The sequence below is a fragment of the Oncorhynchus mykiss genome, chromosome 10 (assembly GCF_013265735.2).
Source record: "Oncorhynchus mykiss isolate Arlee chromosome 10, USDA_OmykA_1.1, whole genome shotgun sequence".
Classification (NCBI taxonomy): domain Eukaryota; kingdom Metazoa; phylum Chordata; class Actinopteri; order Salmoniformes; family Salmonidae; genus Oncorhynchus; species Oncorhynchus mykiss.
In genome coordinates, this window is record NC_048574.1 from 83,997,455 (window position 1) to 84,017,405 (window position 19,951).

Below are 19,951 nucleotides of genomic sequence, written 5' to 3' on the forward strand. Positions count from 1 at the left end.
CTGTGGGGTAATACTATGAGGTGGGGTAATACTATGAGGTGTTGGGTCCTGTGGGGTAATACTATGAGGTGGGGTAATACTATGAGGTGGGGTAATACAATGAGGTTTTGGGTCCTGTGGGGTAATACTATGAGGTGTTGGGTCCTGTGGGGTAATACTATTAGGTGGGGTAATACTATGAGGTGGGGTAATACTATGAGGTGTTGGGTCCTGTGGGGTAATACTATGAGGTGTTGGGTCCTGTGGGGTAATACTATAAGGTGTTGGGTCCTGTGGGGTAATACTATGAGGTGTTGGGTCCTGTGGGGTAATACTATGAGGTGTTGGGTCCTGTGGGGTAATACTATGAGGTGTTGGGTCCTGTGGGGTAATACTATGAGGTGTTGGGTCCTGTGGGGTAATACTATGAGGTGGGGTAATACTATGAGGTGGGGTAATACAATGAGGTGTTGGGTCCTGTGGGGTAATACTATGAGGTGTTGGGTCCTGTGGGGTAATACTATTAGGTGGGGTAATACTATGAGGTGGGGTAATACTATGAGGTGTTGGGTCCTGTGGGGTAATACTATGAGGTGTTGGGTCCTGTGGGGTAATACTATAAGGTGTTGGGTCCTGTGGGGTAATACTATGAGGTGTTGGGTCCTGTGGGGTAATACTATGAGGTGTTGGGTCCTGTGGGGTAATACTATGAGGTGTTGGTACTGTGGGGTAATACTATGAGGTGGGGTAATACTATGAGGTGTTGGGTCCTGTGGGGTAATACTATGAGGTGGGGTAATACTATGAGGTGTTGGGTCCTGTGGGGTAATACTACGAGGTGTTGGGTCCTGTGGGGTAATACTATGAGGTGTTGGGTCCTGTGGGGTAATACTACGAGGTGTTGGGTCCTGTGGGGTAATACTATGAGGTGTTGGGTCCTGTGAGGTAATACTCCTGGCTCAGGATCTGTTGTTATGTACCCAGTCTCCTGAGGACTGTCTTGGTCTCTGACCTCTTCTCTCCCTCCTCCAGACCGTACCTGGTGAACCTCCTCCCCTGTCTGACCAGGATCACGAAGAGACAGGAGGAGACTGTCCAGGAGACCCTGTCGGCTGCCGTGCCTAAGATCATGACTGTTCTGGGACACTTCGCTAACGACGGAGAGGTCAAGGTACACTCACACACACACACACACTCACACTCACACTCACACTCACACACTCACACACACTCACACTCACTCACTCACTCACTCACTCACTCACTCACTCACTCACTCACTCTCACACTCACTCTCACACTCTCACACTCACTCTCACACTCACTCTCACACTCACTCTCACACTCACTCTCACTCTCTCACACTCTCACTCACTCTGACACTCACACTCACTCTCACTCTCACTCTCACTCTCACTCTCACTCTCACACTCACACTCACACTCACACTCACACTCACACTTACACTCACACTCAATCTCACACTCAATCTCACACTCAATCTCACACTCACACTCACACTCACACTCACTCTCACTCTCACTCTCACACTCACACTCACACTCACACTCACTCACTCACAGAACTCAAAGACCCCCAGAACAACCTCTGTTAAAATGTTGTATTAAAAGCCTTGAGTAACAGAGAATAATGGAAGTATTGATGTCCTCTTGTCTGTGTCTGTTGTAGAACGAAGCTGTAAGGCCAGAGGGAGTGGGGTATATGACCAATATACCACGGCTAAGGGCTGTTCTTAGGCACGACGCAACACGGAGTGCCTGGATACATCCGTTAACCGTGGTATATTGGCCATATACCACAAACCCCCTGAGGTGTCTTATTGCTATTATAGACTGGTTACCAACGTAATTATCGCAGTAAAAATTCTGTTTTTGTCATACCCCGTGGTATACGGTCTAATATACCGCGGCTGTCAGCCAATCAGCATCCAGGGCTCGACACACCCAGTTTATAATGGTCTGATCTGACATGTTCAGGTGTTGCTGAAGTCGTTTGTGGCCAACCTGAAGTACGGTCTAATATACCGCGGCTGTCAGCCAATCAGCATCCAGGGCTCGACACACCCAGTTTATAATGGTCTGATCTGACATGTTCAGGTGTTGCTGAAGTCGTTTGTGGCCAACCTGAAGTACGGTCTAATATACCGCGGCTGTCAGCCAATCAGCATCCAGGGCTCGACACACCCAGTTTATAATGGTCTGATCTGACATGTTCAGGTGTTGCTGAAGTCGTTTGTGGCCAACCTGAAGTACGGTCTAATATACCACGGCTGTCAGCCAATCAGCATCCAGGGCTCGACACACCCAGTTTATAATGGTCTGATCTGACATGTTCAGGTGTTGCTGAAGTCGTTTGTGGCCAACCTGAAGTCCACTTCTCCTACGATTCGCCGGACGGCCGCCAGCTCAGCGGCGAGTGTTTGTCAACACTCGAGACGGGCCTCCTACTTCTACACCTGGCTGCTCAACATCCTGCTGGGTCAGTACCAAACACAACCAGCCCATAGCACAGGCATCATCACTTATCATTTATCATCTCTCTCTCTCTCTCTCTCTCTCTCTCTCTCTCTCTTACCCCCCCCCCCCCCCCCCCCCCCCCCCCCCCTCCCCTGGTCTGTTAGTCTCTGTAGATGAGGTGAACGTCTCTCTCTCTCTCCAGGTCTGTTAGTCTCTGTAGATGAGGAACATCTCTCTCTCTGTGTCTGTCTCTGTCTCTGTAGATGAGGTGAACGTCTCTCTCTCTCTCCAGGTCTGTTAGTCTCTGTAGATGAGGAACATCTCTCTCTCTGTGTCTGTCTCTGTCTCGGTAGATGAGGTGAACGTCTCTCTCTCTCTCTCTCCAGGTCTGTTAGTCTCTGTAGATGAGGAACATCTCTCTCTCTGTGTCTGTCTCTGTCTCGGTAGATGAGGTGAACGTCTCTCTCTCTCTCTCTCTCCAGGTCTGTTAGTCTCTGTAGATGAGGTGAACGTCTCTCTCTCTCTCTCCAGGTCTGTTAGTCTCTGTAGATGAGGAACATCTCTCTCTCTGTGTCTGTCTCTGTCTCGGTAGATGAGGTGAACGTCTCTCTCTCTCTCTCTCCAGGTCTGTTAGTCTCTGTAGATGAGGAACATCTCTCTCTCTGTGTCTGTCTCTGTCTCGGTAGATGAGGTGAACGTCTCTCTCTCTCTCTCTCCAGGTCTGTTAGTCTCTGTAGATGAGGAACATCTCTCTCTCTGTGTCTGTCTCTGTCTCGGTAGATGAGGTGAACGTCTCTCTCTCTCTCTCCAGGTCTGTTAGTCTCTGTAGATGAGGAACATCTCTCTCTCTGTCTGTCTCTGTAGATGAGGTGAACATCTCTCTCTCTCTCTCTCCAGGTCTGTTGGTCCCTGTCGATGAGGAACATCCTAACCACCTGGTCCTGGGGGTGTTGTTAACCCTTCGCTACCTGATGCCTCAACTACAGCAACAGGACAGGACCACCAGCCTGAAAGGAAGCTTCGGAGTCATGAGGAAGGAGGCAGACTTACAGCCCACGCCTGAACAGCTACTGCAAGTCAGTCAGTGTGTGTGTGTGTGTGTGTGTGTGTGTGTGTGTGTGTGTGTGTGTCCAGGTCTATGAGTTGACTCTCCACTACAGCCAGCATGGCGACCACAACGTGGTGACTGTGTCTGTGTGTGTGTGTCCAGGTCTATGAGTTGACTCTCCACTACAGCCAGCATGGCGACCACAACGTGGTGACGGCCTCTCTGGAACTGATGCAGCAGATGTTCCGGACTCCTCCCCCGGAGCTACTGCACATGCTCATTACGCCCGGCAGCGTTCCGCACGCCAGCGTGTTCCGCCGGGACGTGGAGAGACGCGCCCACTCCGGCAGCATCCTGGAGTTCATTGGTTAGTCCGCCCGTCAATGGAACGAATACGGCTTGGTCGTTGGTGGATTGCTCTTGTCGGTTAAATCGTTTCGTTTCGAATGACAAAGCCCAGTCATTGGGTGAATTCTCTGCCAGTCACTGTACAGAGCTCCGCCTCCTGTCTCTCTGTTCCTTTTTTTGTTGCTGTCTGCTGATTGGTCCCAAAAAGAGTAAGAAAAACATTAAGAACACCTTCCTAATATTGAGTTGTACCCCCTTTTGTCCTCAGAACAGCCTAAATTCATCAGGGCAGGGGTGTTGAAAGCGTTCCACAGGGATGCTGGTCCATGTTGACTCCAACACTTCTCACAAGTTGTGTCAAAGTTGGCTGGATGTCCTTTGGGTGGTGGACCGTTCCTGATACACACAGGAAACTGTTGAGCGTGAAAAACCCAGCAGCGTTGCAGTTCTTGATGCACCTGGCACCTCCTACCACAACCCTGTTCAAAGGCATTTCAATAATTTGTCTTGTCCGTTCACCCTCTGAATAGCAGACATACACAATCCATGTCTCAATTATCTTTAACCTGACTCCTCCCCTTCATCTACACTGATTGAAGTGGATTTAACAGGTGACATCAATAAGGGATCATATCTTTCACCTGGTCAGTCTGTCATGGAAAGAGCAGGTGTTCCTAATGTTTTGTGCACTCAGTGTATATTTACTAGTGACCAGATCCCTATTCCCTATATAGTGAACTACTAGTGACCAGATCCCTATTCCCTATATAGTGAACTACTAGTGACCAGAGCCATATTCCCTATATAGTGAACTACTAGTGACCAGGGCCATATTCCCTATATAGTGAACTACTACTGACCAGAGCCCTATTCCCTATATAGTGAACTACTAGTGACCAGGGCCATATTCCCTATATAGTGAACTACTACTGACCAGAGCCCTATTCCCTATATAGTGAACTACTAGTGACCAGGGCCATATTCCCTATATAGTGAACTACTACTGACCAGAGCCCTATTCCCTATATAGTGAACTACTAGTGACCAGAGCCCTGTTCCCTATATAGTGAACTACTACTGACCAGAGCCCTATTCCCTATATAGTGAACTACTAGTGACCAGAGCCCTGTTCCCTATATAGTGAACTACTACTGACCAGAGCCCTATTCCCTAATAGTGAACTACTAGTGACCAGAGCCCTGTTCCCTATATAGTGAACTGCTAGTGACCAGAGCCCTTTTCCCTATATAGTGAACTACTACTGCCCTATAGGGGTCTTGTTAAAATAAGTGCACTATATAGGGAATAGGGTGCCATTTGGGATGAATAGCTTCTCTTACTAACTAACTCTCTTCCTCTGTCTGGGTATAATGACTATTTCCCATGGGGCTTTTCTTCTTTTCTCTCCTTCACTTCCTGTTCCTGTGTGTGTTCTTCCTGTTTCCTGACTGCAGCCGGGGGCGGGTCTTCCTGTAATAGTCCACTCCTCCTCAGAAAACAGAAAGGTGATTTTAATAACTCTCTCTCTCCTGTGTCCTGCTCCCTCTACCTGACACAGTGTTTCCCAAACCTCTCCTCCAGCATCCCCAGCCATTCAACATGTTTTCATGTGTTTCTGGACTAGGTTCGGTGTGTTCCTGGACTAGGTTCGGTGTGTTCCTGGACTAGGTTCGGTGTGTTCCTGGACTAGGTTCGGTGTGTTCCTGGACTAGGTTCGGTGTGTTTCTGGACTAGGTTCGGTGTGTTTCTGGACTAGGTTCGGTGTGTTCCTGGACTAGGTTTGGTGTGTTCCTGGACTAGGTTTGGTGTGTTCCTGGACTAGGTTTGGTGTGTTCCTGGACTAGGTTCGGTGTGTTCCTGGACTAGGTTCGGTGTGTTCCTGGACTAGGTTCGGTGTGTTCCTGGACTAGGTTCGGTGTGTTTCTGGACTAGGTTCGGTGTGTTCCTGGACTAGGTTCGGTGTGTTCCTGGACTAGGTTCGGTGTGTTTCTGGACTAGGTTCGGTGTGTTCCTGGACTAGGTTCGGTGTGTTCCTGGACTAGGTTCGGTGTGTTCCTGGACTAGGTTCGGTGTGTTCCTGGACTAGGTTCGGTGTGTTCCTGGACTAGGTTCGGTGTGTTCCTGGACTAGGTTCGGTGTGTTCCTGGACTAGGTTCGGTGTGTTTCTGGACTAGGTTCGGTGTGTTCCTGGACTAGGTTCGGTGTGTTCCTGGACTAGGTTCGGTGTGTTCCTGGACTAGGTTCGGTGTGTTCCTGGACTAGGTTCGGTGTGTTCCTGGACTAGGTTCGGTGTGTTCCTGGACTAGGTTCGGTGTGTTCCTGGACTAGGTTCGGTGTGTTCCTGGACTAGGTTCGGTGTGTTCCTGGACTAGTTTCGGTGTGTTCCTGGACTAGGTTCGGTGTGTTCCTGGACTAGGTTCGGTGTGTTCCTGGACTAGGTTCGGTGTGTTCCTGGACTAGGTTCGGTGTGTTCCTGGACTAGGTTCGGTGTGTTCCTGGACTAGGTTCGGTGTGTTCCTGGACTAGGTTCGGTGTGTTCCTGGACTAGGTTCGGTGTGTTCCTGGACTAGGTTCGGTGCGTTCCTGGACTAGTTTGGTGCGTTCCTGGACTAGTTTGGTGCGTTCCTGGACTAGTTTGGTGCGTTCCTGGACTAGGTTCGGTGTGTTCCTGGACTAGGTTCGGTGTGTTCCTGGACTAGGTTCGGTGTGTTCCTGGACTAGGTTCGGTGTGTTCCTGGACTAGGTTCGGTGTGTTCCTGGACTAGGTTCGGTGTGTTCCTGGACTAGGTTCGGTGTGTTCCTGGACTAGGTTCGGTGTGTTCCTGGACTAGGTTCGGTGTGTTCCTGGACTAGGTTCGGTGCGTTCCTGGACTAGTTTGGTGCGTTCCTGGACTAGTTTGGTGTGTTCCTGGACTAGTTTGGTGCGTTCCTGGACTAGTTTGGTGCGTTCCTGGACTAGTTTGGTGCGTTCCTGGACTAGGTTCGGTGTGTTCCTGGACTAGTTTGGTGCGTTCCTGGACTAGGTTCGGTGCGTTCCTGAACTGGTTTGGTGTGTTCCTGGACTGGTTTGGTGTGTTCCTGGACTAGTTTGGTGCGTTCCTGGACTAGTTTGGTGCGTTCCTGGACTAGGTTCGGTGCGTTCCTGAACTGGTTTGGTGTGTTCCTGGACTAGTTTGGTGCGTTCCTGGACTAGTTTGGTGCGTTCCTGGACTAGGTTCGGTGCGTTCCTGAACTGGTTTGGTGTGTTCCTGGACTAGTTTGGTGCGTTCCTGGACTAGTTTGGTGCGTTCCTGGACTAGTTTGGTGCGTTCCTGGACTGGTTTGGTGCGTTCCTGGACTGGTTTGGTGTGTTCCTGGACTAGTTTGGTGTGTTCCTGGACTAGTTTGGTGCGTTCCTGGACTAGTTTGGTGCGTTCCTGGACTAGGTTCGGTGCGTTCCTGAACTGGTTTGGTGCGTTCCTGGACTAGTTTGGTGCGTTCCTGGACTAGTTTGGTGCGTTCCTGGACTAGTTTGGTGCGTTCCTGGACTAGTTTGATGCGTTCCTGGACTAGTTTGGTGCGTTCCTGGACTAGTTTGGTGTGTTCCTGGACTAGTTTGATGCGTTCCTGGACTAGTTTGATGCGTTCCTGGACTAGTTTGGTGCGTTCCTGGACTAGTTTGGTGCGTTCCTGGACTAGGTTCGGTGTGTTCCTGGACTAGGTTCGGTGTGTTTCTGGACTAGGTTCGGTGTGTTCCTGGACTAGTTTGGTGTGTTCCTGGACTAGGTTCGGTGCGTTCCTGGACTAGTTTGGTGCGTTCCTGGACTAGGTTCGGTGCGTTCCTGGACTAGTTTGGTGCGTTCCTGGACTAGTTTGGTGCGTTCCTGGACTAGCACGTCTGATGAAACTAAAGAAGAAGTTGTGCATCAGTTGATCAGTTGAATCAGGTTGTTTTAGCTTTAGAATAGTTGAATTACATGGAAGGACTTGGGGTCCCAGAGGAGAGGTTGGAGAACCACTGGTCTACCACAGCTTTCTCTAACACTGTGTGACAGTAGTCCTCTTTACCACAGCTTTCTCTAATCCTGCTGACTGGTCATGTAGCGACCTGTGTTACAGTAGTCCTCTTTACCACAGCCTTCTCTAACACTGCTGCTGACTGGTCATGTTACAGTAGCCGTCTTTATCCTGTCTGTGTGTCCCAGGCAAGATGCTGTCGGGGGAGGACGAGGGGTTGGAGGACGACCCTGAGAGGGCAGAGGTCACCACCGGGGCCTTTACAGGTGAGACAGAATACAGGAACATCACCATTCATATCACTCAAGCACCTTATTATTGTTATTATGTATTATGATTAATTATTTATTATTATTGTTATTATTATTTATTATTATTGTTATTATTATTTATTATTATTGTTATTATTATTTATTATGATTTATTATTTATTATTATTGTTATTATTATGTATTATGATTTATTATTTATTATTGTTGTTAATATTATTATTATTGTTATTATTAATTATTATTATTATTATTGTTAGTATTATTGTTATTATTATTTCTGCTATTATTATTAATTATTATTGTTATTGTTATTATTAATTATTATTATTATTGTTATTATTAATTATTATTATTATTGTTAGTATTATTGTTATTATTAATTATTATTATTATTGTTAGTATTATTGTTATTATTAATTATTATTGTTATTATTGTTAGTATTATTGTTATTATTATTTCTGCTATTATTATTAATTATTATTGTTATTGTTATTATTAATTATTATTATTATTGTTAGTATTATTGTTATTTATTATGATTCATTATTTATTATTGTTGTTAATATTATTATTATTGTTATTATTAATTATTATTATTATTGTTAGTATTATTGTTATTATTATTTCTGCTATTATTATCAATTATTATTGTTATTGTTATTATTATTATTAATACTATTATTATTGTTATTACTATTATTATTATTATTGTTATTATTACTATTATTATTATTATTATTATTAATATTATTATTATTCTTATTCTTATTGCTATTATTTATTATTGTTATTATTTATTTTTTATTATTATTTATTATGACTATTATTGTTATTATTTATTTATTATTATTATTTATTATGACTATTATTGTTATTTATTTATTATTATTATTTATTATGACTATTATTGTTATTTATTTATTATTATTATTTATTATGACTATTATTGTTATTTATTTATTATTATTATTTATTATGACTATTATTGTTATTATTTATTTATTTATTATTATTATTTATTATGACTATTGTTATGATTTATTATTGTTATTATTTATTTATTATTATTATTTATTATGACTATTGTTATGATTTATTATTGTTATTATTTATTTATTATTATTATTTATTATGATTATTATTGTTATTATTTATTTATTTATTATTATTATTTATTACTATTATTGTTATTATGATTAAATATTTATTATTATTGTTATTATTATTTATTTTATTATTATTATTATTATGACATGTTGGCACGATGCTTATCCAATTGTTTGATTGTTTGAATGTTAATCGTTTAAACGTAAATAATTCGTTAATCGGTATCTGACATCATGTCGAGGCAATCGTATTATCATTAGGGGGGGGTCTATTAAAATGATTAACTATCACTATTATGAATATTCAAATATGAACTAATGGAACATAGGATTTATGAAACTGACAGGGAATAGGCCTGTATCCCGCAGTTCACTTTTAATGTGAACCATCCGTATGAACCAACCATCCGTATGAACCAACCATCCTTATGAACCAACCATCCTTATGAACCAACCATCCTTATGTTAGTGTGACTGACAAGGAATAGGCCTGTATCCTGCAGTTCACTTTTAATGTGACTTGTCTCTGCAGTCGCACTTTAATTATTGTACAATGTTAGTGTGACTTGTCTCTGCAGTCACACTTTAATTATTGTACAATGTTAGTGTGACTTGTCTCTGCAGTCACACTTTAACCAACCATCAGTATGAACCAACCATCCATATGAACCAACCATCCGTATTAACCAACCATCCATATGAACCAACCATCCATATGAACCAACCATCCATATGAACCAACCAGCCGTATGAACCAACCATCCATATGAACCAACCATCAGTATGAACCAACCATCCGTATGAACCAACCAGCCGTATGAACCAACCATCAGTATTAACCATCCATATGAACCAACCATCCGTATGAACCAACCATCCGTATGAACCAACCATCCGTATGAACCAACCAGCCGTATGAACCAACCATCAGTATGAACCAACCATCAGTATTAACCATCCATATGAACCAACCATCCGTATGAACCAACCATCAGTATGAACCAACCATCCGTATGAACCAACCATCCGTATGAACCAACCAGCCGTATGAACCAACCAGCCGTATGAACCAACCACCCTTATGAACCAACCATCCGTATTAACCAACCGTCAGTATGAACCAACCAGCCGTATGAACCAACCGTCCTTATGAACCAACCATCCTTATGAACCAACCATCAGTATGAACCAACCATCCGTATGAACCAAACAGCCGTATGAACCAACCACCCTTATGAACCAACCATCCGTATTAACCAACCGTCAGTATGAACCAACCAGCCGTATGAACCAACCAGCCGTATGAACCAACCATCAGTATGAACCAACCATCAGTATGAACCAAGCATCAGTATGAACCAACCATCAGTATGAACCAACCATCAGTATGAACCAACCATCAGTATGAACCAACCATCAGTATGAACCAACCATCTGTATGAACCAACCATCCAGTATCTGTATGCTGTGGGACGCAGCGAAGGGCTTTATTAGGAAATAGGTCCGTAGTGTTTCGCATCTGGGTCTCAACAAGGAACGAAAACCGTAGAGCACTTGAACTCCAAGCTAAACTGTCACAATTGGAAGGGAGTACGCATATATCCCTACCACTCCACAGACAAAATTCACAAATACGACATCATAAGGACAGACCTCAATCACATACTTAAGTATACATATTTTATATATATTTTATGTTCATCAACCAATTCAATTAAAACACTCTGCCCATTTTCTAAGAATTTGTAAGATACTTATTTGCATAAAATGGACAAGAGGCCAGTCTCAAAATCAATCGATAGCGTTTATTCTCGAGAGTACTGATCACAGTACAATTTACATCGGGTTATATACTGAAAATGACATCATAGGTTTTAAATTGTCCTTCCTCCACTCCGATACAATGTCAGTATAGTTCACAAGTCTTCCCACGCTGTCTACCACCTGTTAAATAATCTACGACAAGCCCAAGGTCTCTCCTCTCCCTGGGTGGGGACAGGATGTCCTGTAAGGAACACAGCATTCCAGCCGGTCTGACGATAACTCCATTCGTTTCTAACCAGGAACAGAGACGGTCCTTGTTCTAATTCTTGATTAAAACTACACACATTATATTCGGTATTATGATTATAATAAGATTCATACATCCATACAGTAACATAGTAGTTTTCTGTTTAGTTATAGTTCAGATTTTAAATGTATAGATAATTTAGTTATTATTCATAAAAATCCCTTTAACAAGATGTGAATTTATCATACACAACACCAGGCAAAAATATCGATTTAAATTGCTCCAGACCCAGTCATCTGTTAGCAGTACAACTTCGATCAAATAGAACCAAACGTGCAAATATTTATTCAATTAAATCAACCAGGGGGGGGGGGTCCATTCTTTACTCTCCCCTGTTTGCTGTATTGAAAGATGAGGTTGAGAGAGGGGGTGATGATTTTAATGTGTCTCCCGCCTTGACTCAGCCTCTGTCGCGGGCGCTGACGCCACCGCCCAGGTGGTCGACATCATTACCCAGCAGCCCCGCTCCTCACAGCATGCTCTGCAGCCCGGCGACTCCGTGGACCTCGGTGGCGCCTCCTCGGAACAAGGAACGACTGCCCTCGGGACCTCCGGCGGCGAGGGAGGGGCGGGGACTCCCGAGTCGCCCAATGACAACGCAGCGGACGAGGACATGCTCAGCCACAGCTCCAGCGGGGCTAACGTTACCCCGGAAACGGCCGACTACGCCACGCCGGAGAATGCGGAGATGCCCGACGGGCCCCTGGTGGACCCCCTGGGAGACCCCTCGCTGCCCCCGAGCGCCGACTCGTCGCAGACCACCACAGAAGGGCCGGACTCGGCCGCCACACCTTCAGAGGCCGCTGAACTCGTAAGTCTGCCTGCCATGTAGGAGTGAGACTTTGTTATTTACAGAGAAGTAGTAGTTTTGATTTCATTTACTAGAAGCGAATTACACTCGATTGTCCTCCGATGTTGCTGATACTGGGGGGATTAGAGATTAGAGATCAGAGTTGGAATGAGTGATTTGAATCCGTTGGAGTGGACCAGGTTTCCCAGACCATAGAATTAGACTCATTAGAATGAATCGAAAACCCCATCATCAGTCGTGCAGGTTTCTGGCTGGAACCCACTAGATGCTGTTGGTTGCATGTGTTAAACACTGAGGCTCACAGTGGTTGGCGTAGACTGCCGTTATGCCCGGTAGACTGTCGTTATGCCCGGTAGACTGTCGTTATGCCCGGTAGACTGTCGTTATGCCCGGTAGACGGCCGTTATGCCCGGTAGACGGCCGTTATGCCCGGTAGACGGCCGTTATGCCCGGTAGACGGCCGTTATGCCCGGTAGACGGCCGTTATGCCCGGTAGACGGCCGTTATGCCCGGTAGACGGCCGTTATGCCCGGTAGACGGCCGTTATGCCCGGTAGACGGCCGATATGCCCGGTAGACTGTTGTTATGCCCGGTAGACGCCCGTTATGCCCGGTAGACGGCCGTCATGCCCGGTAGACGGCCGTCATGCCCGGTAGACGGCCGTCATGCCCGGTAGACGCCCGTTATGCCCGGTAGACGCCCGTTATGCCCGGTAGACGCCCGTTATGCCCGGTAGACTGTCGTTAAGCGGTTGGCGTAACATTGCTTTGAATGGGAATGTCCGTTCTTCTAATTCTGATTCTATGGTCTGCCCTCCTCCCTCCCATCCACCACCCACCCCGTGACACGCAGTCGCGTCCGCGGTTGCCACGGGTGATGGTGGAGCCGCCGTTTGAGGCCCCTCCCTCTCCGACCTCCACCGAGGGTCCAGACGCGTCCGACAGCGACTCTTCCATCTACTCCTCCTCTTCCTCCTCCGCCGCTGCTGCTGCTTCTTCTTCTTCTTCTTCCTCCCTCTCTTCTGGCGCCGACGCTTCCTCTAGCGGTAGTAGCAAGGTGATTGGCTGATTGGTTGATGATGCCAGAGGTGGGGGGGGGGGGGGGGGGGGATATACACCTGGCCGTAGTTCCGTTCTGTTCTTGTCACTCTCGTCCGTTCGAACCCGCCCCCCCCCCCCCCCCCGTTCCTTAAGACCGGTACTCTACTCCCTGCTAAGAACCGCCCCCTTCTCCCCCCCCTCTCGTTTCCATGGCAATCTGGAGTCAAGGATTGAATCCCCCTCCTGATTGGTTGCTTTCCCCATCCTTCTTGTTTGGTGATTTATTAGTTTTCTTAGGAAGATCATTGAAACTCTTCAGAAATCTAAAACTAATCCCCTCCCCCTCTCCCCCTCGCTCGCCCCCCTACCCTCCTTACCTCTCGCTCCCCTCCTTCCCTCGCTCCCCCTTCTCCCCTCCTTCTCCCTCCTCCCCCCGCTCCCCCTTCTCCCCTCCTTCCCTCGCTCCCCCTTCTCCCCTCCTTCCCTCGCTCCCCCTTCTCCCCTCCTTCCCTCGCTCCCCCTTCTCCTCTCCTTCCCCCTCGCTCCCCCTTCTCCCCTCCTTCTCCCTCCTCCCCCCGCTCCCCCTTCTCCCCTCCTTCCCTCGCTCCTCCTTCTCCCCTCCTTCCCTCGCTCCCCCTTCTCCCCTCCTTCCCTCGCTCCCCCTTCTCCCCTCCTTCCCCCTCGCTCCCCTCCTTCCCTCGCTCCCCCTTCTCCCCTCCTTCTCCCTCCTCCCCCCGCTCCCCCTTCTCCCCTCCTTCCCTCGCTCCTCCTTCTCCCCTCCTTCCCTCGCTCCCCCTTCTCCCCTCCTTCCCCCTCGTTCCCCTCCTTCCCTCGCTCCTCCTTCTCCCCTTCTGCTCCCCTCCTTCCCCCTCGCTCCCCTCCTTCTCCCCTCCTTCCCCCTCTTCCCCTCCTTCCCTCGCTCCCCCTTCTCCCCTCCTTCTCCCCTCCTTCCCCCTCTTCCCCTCCTTCCCTCGCTCCCCCTCCTTCCCTCGCTCCCCCTCCTTCCCTCGCTCCCCCTTCTCCCCTCGCTCCCCCTTCTCCCCTTCTGCTCCCCTCCTTCCCCCTCCTTCTCCCCTCCTTCTCCCCTCCTTCCCCCTCTTCCCCTCCTTCCCTCGCTCCCCCTTCTCCCCTCCTTCTCCCCTCCTTCCCCCTCTTCCCCTCCTTCCCTCGCTCCCCCTCCTTCCCTCGCTCCCCCTTCTCCCCTCGCTCCCCCTTCTCCCCTTTTTCACCCTCCTTCACCTCTCCTTCCCTCGCTCCCCTCCTTCTCCCCTCCTTCTCCCCTCCTTCCCCCTCCTTCTCCCCTCCTTCCCCCTCGCTCCCCCTTCTCCCCTCCTTCCCCCTCCTTCTCCCCTCCTTCCCCCTCGCTCCCCCTTCTCCCCTCCTTCCCCCTCCTTCTCCCCTCCTTCCCCCTCGCTCCCCCTTCTCCCCTCCTTCCCCCTCCTTCTCCCCTCCTTCCCCCTCCTTCTCCCCTCCTTCTCCCCTCCTTCCCCCTCGCTCCCCCTTCTCCCCTCCTTCCCCCTCCTTCTCCCCTCCTTCCCCCTCGCTCCCCCTTCTCCCCTCCTTCCCCCTCCTTCTCCCCTCCTTCCCCCTCCTTCTCCCCTCCTTCCCCCTCCTTCTCCCCTCCTTCCCCCTCGCTCCCCCTTCTCCCCTCCTTCCCCCTCGCTCCCCCTTCTCCCCTCCTTCCCCCTCTCCTGATCTAGTTTTCTCTCTGCTTTTCTCTTGTGTTTTCTATTGTTGGATTATAGAGTGAGTTCTGTATTAACTGTTAACCCACATCATGGAATGAGTTCTGTAGTTAACTGTTAACCCACATCATGGAATGAGTTCTGTAGTTACTGTTAACCCACATCATGGAATGAGTTCTGTAGTAACTGTTAACCCACAACCCAAAGTTCCTTCTTTGTTGAGTCAAACCCAGTTCAGTGATTTAGTTACAAGGTTGCAAAAATCTGCAGACTTTTCTAGAAATCCTGGACAGGAAGATTTCCTGCTTCTTCATCCTCTGATTCCGGGAATCTTCCAACTGGAATTTCTGGAAAACCTGGGAATTTAGGAAAATGTTTCCATAATTTTGCCTCCCAATTTAGAGATCTACCAATGTCCCCTGAGTGCTTCTCAATCCCAAAGGATGTTAAGCAGTAGACTGTTATTATACCCGGTAGATGGCCGTTATGCCCGGTAGACGGCCGTTATGCCCGGTAGACGGCCGTTATGCCCGGTAGACGGCCGTTATGCCCGGTAGACGGCCGTTATGCCCGGTAGACTGTCGTTATGCCCGGTAGACTGTCGTTATGCCCGGTAGACTGTCGTTATGCCCGGTAGACTGTCGTTATGCCCGGTAGACTGTCGTTATGCCCGGTAGACTGTCGTTATGCCCGGTAGACGGCCGTTATGCCCGGTAGACGGCCGTTATGCCCGGTAGACGGCCGTTATGCCCGGTAGACGGCCGCTATGCCCGGTAGACGGCCGCTATGCCCGGTAGACGGCCGCTATGCCCGGTAGACGGCCGCTAAGCCCGGTAGACGGCCGCTATGCCCGGTAGACGGCCGCTATGCCCGGTAGACGGCCGCTATGCCCGGTAGACGGCCGCTATGCCCGGTAGACGGCCGCTATGCCCGGTAGACGGCCGCTATGCCCGGTAGACGGTCGTTAAGCCCGGTAGACTGTTATACCTGGTAGACGATCAGCTGCCAGTAGCTATGAAGACAGTAGACGTGTTCTTGTCTGCTGAACTAACATGCTGGACTTGTTAAGTGTTGAATAATGAACCTCAGTCACTGATGTCTGTCTCTGTGTCTGTCTCTCTGTGTGTGTGTGTCTCTCTGTGTGTGTGTGTCTCTCTGTGTGTGTGTGTCTCTCTGTGTGTGTGTGTCTCTCTGTGTGTGTGTGTCTGTCTCTGTGTGTGTGTGTGTCTCTGTGTGTGTGTGTGTGTGTGTCTGTGTGTGTGTGTGTGTGTGTGTGTGTCTGTCTCTCTGTGTGTGTGTGTGTCTCTCTGTGTGTGTGTGTGTCTCTCTGTGTGTGTGTGTGTGTGTATCTCTCTCTGTGTGTGTCTCTCTCTCTGTGTGTGTGTGTCTCTCTGTGTGTGTGTGTGTGTGTGTGTCTCTCTCTCTGTGCGTGTGTATGTGTCTCTCTGTGTGTGTGTGTGTGTGTGTGTCTCTCTCTGTGTGTGTGTCTCTCTCTGTGTGTGTGTCTCTCTCTGTGTGTGTGTGTGTCTCTCTCTGTGTGTGTGTGTGTGTGTGTGTGTGTGTGTGTCTCTCTGTGTGTGTAGGTGTTGGACACCAGTGAGAGTCTGTATTCAGGGATGCAGATTGGAACTTTACAGGATGAGGAAGAAGAGGGAGCCGTACCTTCATCACACCCTGAACCCTTCTCCCAGTCCGCACTGGGTACGACACACTACACACACACACACACGTTATAAACACATACATACAATACACACACACTGACGTTGTTGTTGTTGTAGCTCTGAGTAGACCCCACCTCCTAGAGGGCAGAGGTCACAACAGACAGGCGTCAGACAGCAGTGTGGATCACTTCATACCAAAGGAGGAGCCAGCGGAGACCACAGAGCTGGAGAACAAGGTACACACACAGACACGGAGAGACACACACACACGGAGAGACACACGGAGAGACACACACACGGAGAGACACACGGAGAGACACACACACACACACATGGAGAGACACACACACACACACACAGAGAGAGACACACACACACACACACGGAGAGACACACACACGGAGAGACACACACACACACACACATGGAGAGACACACACACACACACACATGGAGAGACACACACACACACACACAGAGAGAGACACACACACACACACACACACGGAGAGACACACACACGGAGAGAGACACACACACGGAGAGAGACACACTTATACACGGTTACGCCATTACACCTTCACAGACACACATGGATCAGTCTTTTGGTTGACAGTATATTTATAAACCGATGAGTATTGAAGTCTAATCATGTTTATAATAAAGCCCCCACTAATTTATAATATCTTATATAGTCTGCCAATGAGGTCAGATAAAACCCCCACTAATTTATAATATCTTATATAGTCTGCCAATGACGTCAGATAAAACCCCCACTAATTTATAATATCTTATATAGTCTGCCAATGAGGTCAGATAAAACCCCCACTAATTTATAATATCTTATATAGTCTGCCAATGAGGTCAGATAAACCCCCACTAATTTATAATATCTTATATAGTTTGCCAATGACGTCAGATAAAACCCCCACTAATTTATAATATCTTATATAGTTTGCCAATGACGTCAGATAAAACCCCCACTAATTTATAATATCTTATATAGTTTGCCAATGACGTCAGATAAACCCCCACTAATTTATAATATCTTATATAGTCTGCCAATGACGTCAGATAAAACCCCCACTAATTTATAATATCTTATATAGTCTGCCAATGACGTCAGATAAAACCCCCACTAATTTATAATATCTTATTTAGTCTGCCAATGACGTCAGATAAAACCCCCACTAATTTATAATATCTTATATAGTCTGCCAATGACGTCAGATAAAACCCCCACTAATTTATAATATCTTATATAGTCTGCCAATGAGGTCAGATAAAACCCCCACTAATTTATAATATCTTATTTAGTCTGCCAATGAGGTCAGATAAAACCCCCACTAATTTATAATATCTTATATAGTCTGCCAATGACGTCAGATAAAACCCCCAGTAATTTATAATATCTTATATAGTCTGCCAATGACATCAGATAAAACCCCCACTAATTTATAATATCTTATATAGTCTGCCAATGACGTCAGATAAAACCCAGACTAATTTATAATATCTTATATAGTCTGCCAATGACTTTAGATAAAACCCCCACTAATTTATAATATCTTATATAGTCTGCCAATGACGTCAGATAAAACCCCCACTAATTTATAATATCTTATATAGTCTGCCAATGACGTCAGATAAAACCCCCACTAATTTATAATATCTTATATAGTCTGCCAATGACGTCAGATAAAAACCCCACTAATTTATAATATCTTATATAGTCTGCCAATGAGGTTAGATAAAACCCCCACTAATTTATAATATCTTATATAGTCTGCCAATGAGGTTAGATAAAACCCCTACTAATCTAATGTATAATATCTTATATAGTCTGCCAATGAGGTCAGATAAAACCCCCACTAATTTATAATATCTTATATAGTCTGCCAATGACGTCAGATAAAACCCCCACTAATTTATAATATCTTATATAGTCTGCCAATGACTTTAGATAAAACCCCCACTAATTTATAATATCTTATATAGTCTGCCAATGACTTTAGATAAAACCCCCACTAATTTATAATATCTTATATAGTCTGCCAATGAGGTCAGATAAAACCCCCACTAATTTATAATATCTTATATAGTCTGCCAATGACTTTAGATAAAACCCCTACTAATTTATAATATCTTATATAGTCTGCCAATGAGGTTAGATAAAACCCCCACTAATTTATAATATCTTATATAGTCTGCCAATGAGGTTAGATAAAACCCCTACTAATTTATAATATCTTATATAGTCTGCCAATGACGTCAGATAAAACCCCCACTAATTTATAATATCTTATATAGTCTGCCAATGACGTCAGATAAAACCCCCACTAATTTATAATATCTTATTTAGTCTGCCAATGAGGTCAGGTAAAACCCCCACTAATTTATAATATCTTATTTAGTCTGCCAATGAGGTCAGATAAAACCCCCACTAATTTATAATATCTTATATAGTCTGCCAATGAGGTCAGATAAAACCCCCACTAATTTATAATATCTTATATAGTCTGCCAATGACGTCAGATAAAACCCCCACTAATTTATAATATCTTATATAGTCTGCCAATGAGGTCAGATAAAACCCCCACTAATTTATAATATCTTATATAGTCTGCCAATGACGTCAGATAAAACCCCCACTAATTTATAATATCTTATATAGTCTGCCAATGACGTCAGATAAAACCCCCACTAATTTATAATATCTTATATAGTCTGCCAATGACGTCAGATAAAACCCCCACTAATTTATAATATCTTATATAGTCTGCCAATGAGGTCAGATAAAACCCCCACTAATTTATAATATCTTATATAGTCTGCCAATGAGGTCAGATAAAACCCCCACTAATTTATAATATCTTATATAGTCTGCCAATGAGGTCAGATAAAACCCCCACTAATTAGGAGATATTTAGGTTTGTTTAGATTTCACATTTGTCTTTTCTGATTGGCTAATGTTGTTGTCTGTCTTATTTTGACTGGTTGTGATTGGTTAAATGTTGTTTCATCCCCCAGCCATCGAGGATAAAGGGTCCGATTGGCCACTACACAGACCAAGGGGCGGAGCCTCTGGTTCACTGTGTACGACTCCTCTCTGCCTCCTTCCTGCTGACTGGACAGAAGAATGGTACGAGTCTGAGAGGTGTCTCTGACCTGTGTGTCTCTGACCTGTGTGTCTCTGACCTGTGTGTCTCTGACCTGTGTGTCTCTGACCTGTGTGTCTCTGACCTGTGTATCTCTGACCTGTGTGTGTGTCTCTGACCTGTGTGTGTGTCTCTGACCTGTGTGTGTGTCTCTGACCTGTGTGTGCGTGTGTCTGACCTGTGTGTGCGTGTGTCTGACCTGTGTGTGCGTGTGTCTGACCTGTGTGTGCGTGTGTGTGTCTCTGACCTGTGTGTGTGTGTCTGACCTGTGTGTGTGTGTCTGACCTGTGTGTGT

General features: G+C 46.4%; 1 protein-coding gene across 3 annotated transcripts in view; it reads left to right on the top strand.

Annotated features, from left to right (window-relative positions):
- Window positions 1-19,951, top strand: part of LOC110516172 (huntingtin) — a 130,719-nt gene that overhangs the window by 15,977 nt on the left and 94,791 nt on the right. For 2 of the 3 annotated variants that reach the window (XM_036934295.1, XM_036934296.1), the window contains exons 1-4: window positions 13,063-13,165; window positions 16,418-16,535; window positions 16,616-16,734; window positions 19,529-19,640. In XM_036934295.1, the coding sequence (XP_036790190.1) occupies window positions 16,451-16,535; window positions 16,616-16,734; window positions 19,529-19,640 (316 nt within the window). In that variant the 5' untranslated portion in view covers window positions 13,063-13,165; window positions 16,418-16,450. Of the gene's footprint in view, window positions 1-1,011; window positions 1,151-2,336; window positions 2,479-3,353; window positions 3,533-3,666; window positions 3,872-5,306; window positions 5,358-8,036; window positions 8,115-11,702; window positions 12,110-13,062; window positions 13,166-16,417; window positions 16,536-16,615; window positions 16,735-19,528; window positions 19,641-19,951 lie in introns of those variants that run through there. The other variant, XM_036934297.1, reaches the window with a different exon arrangement.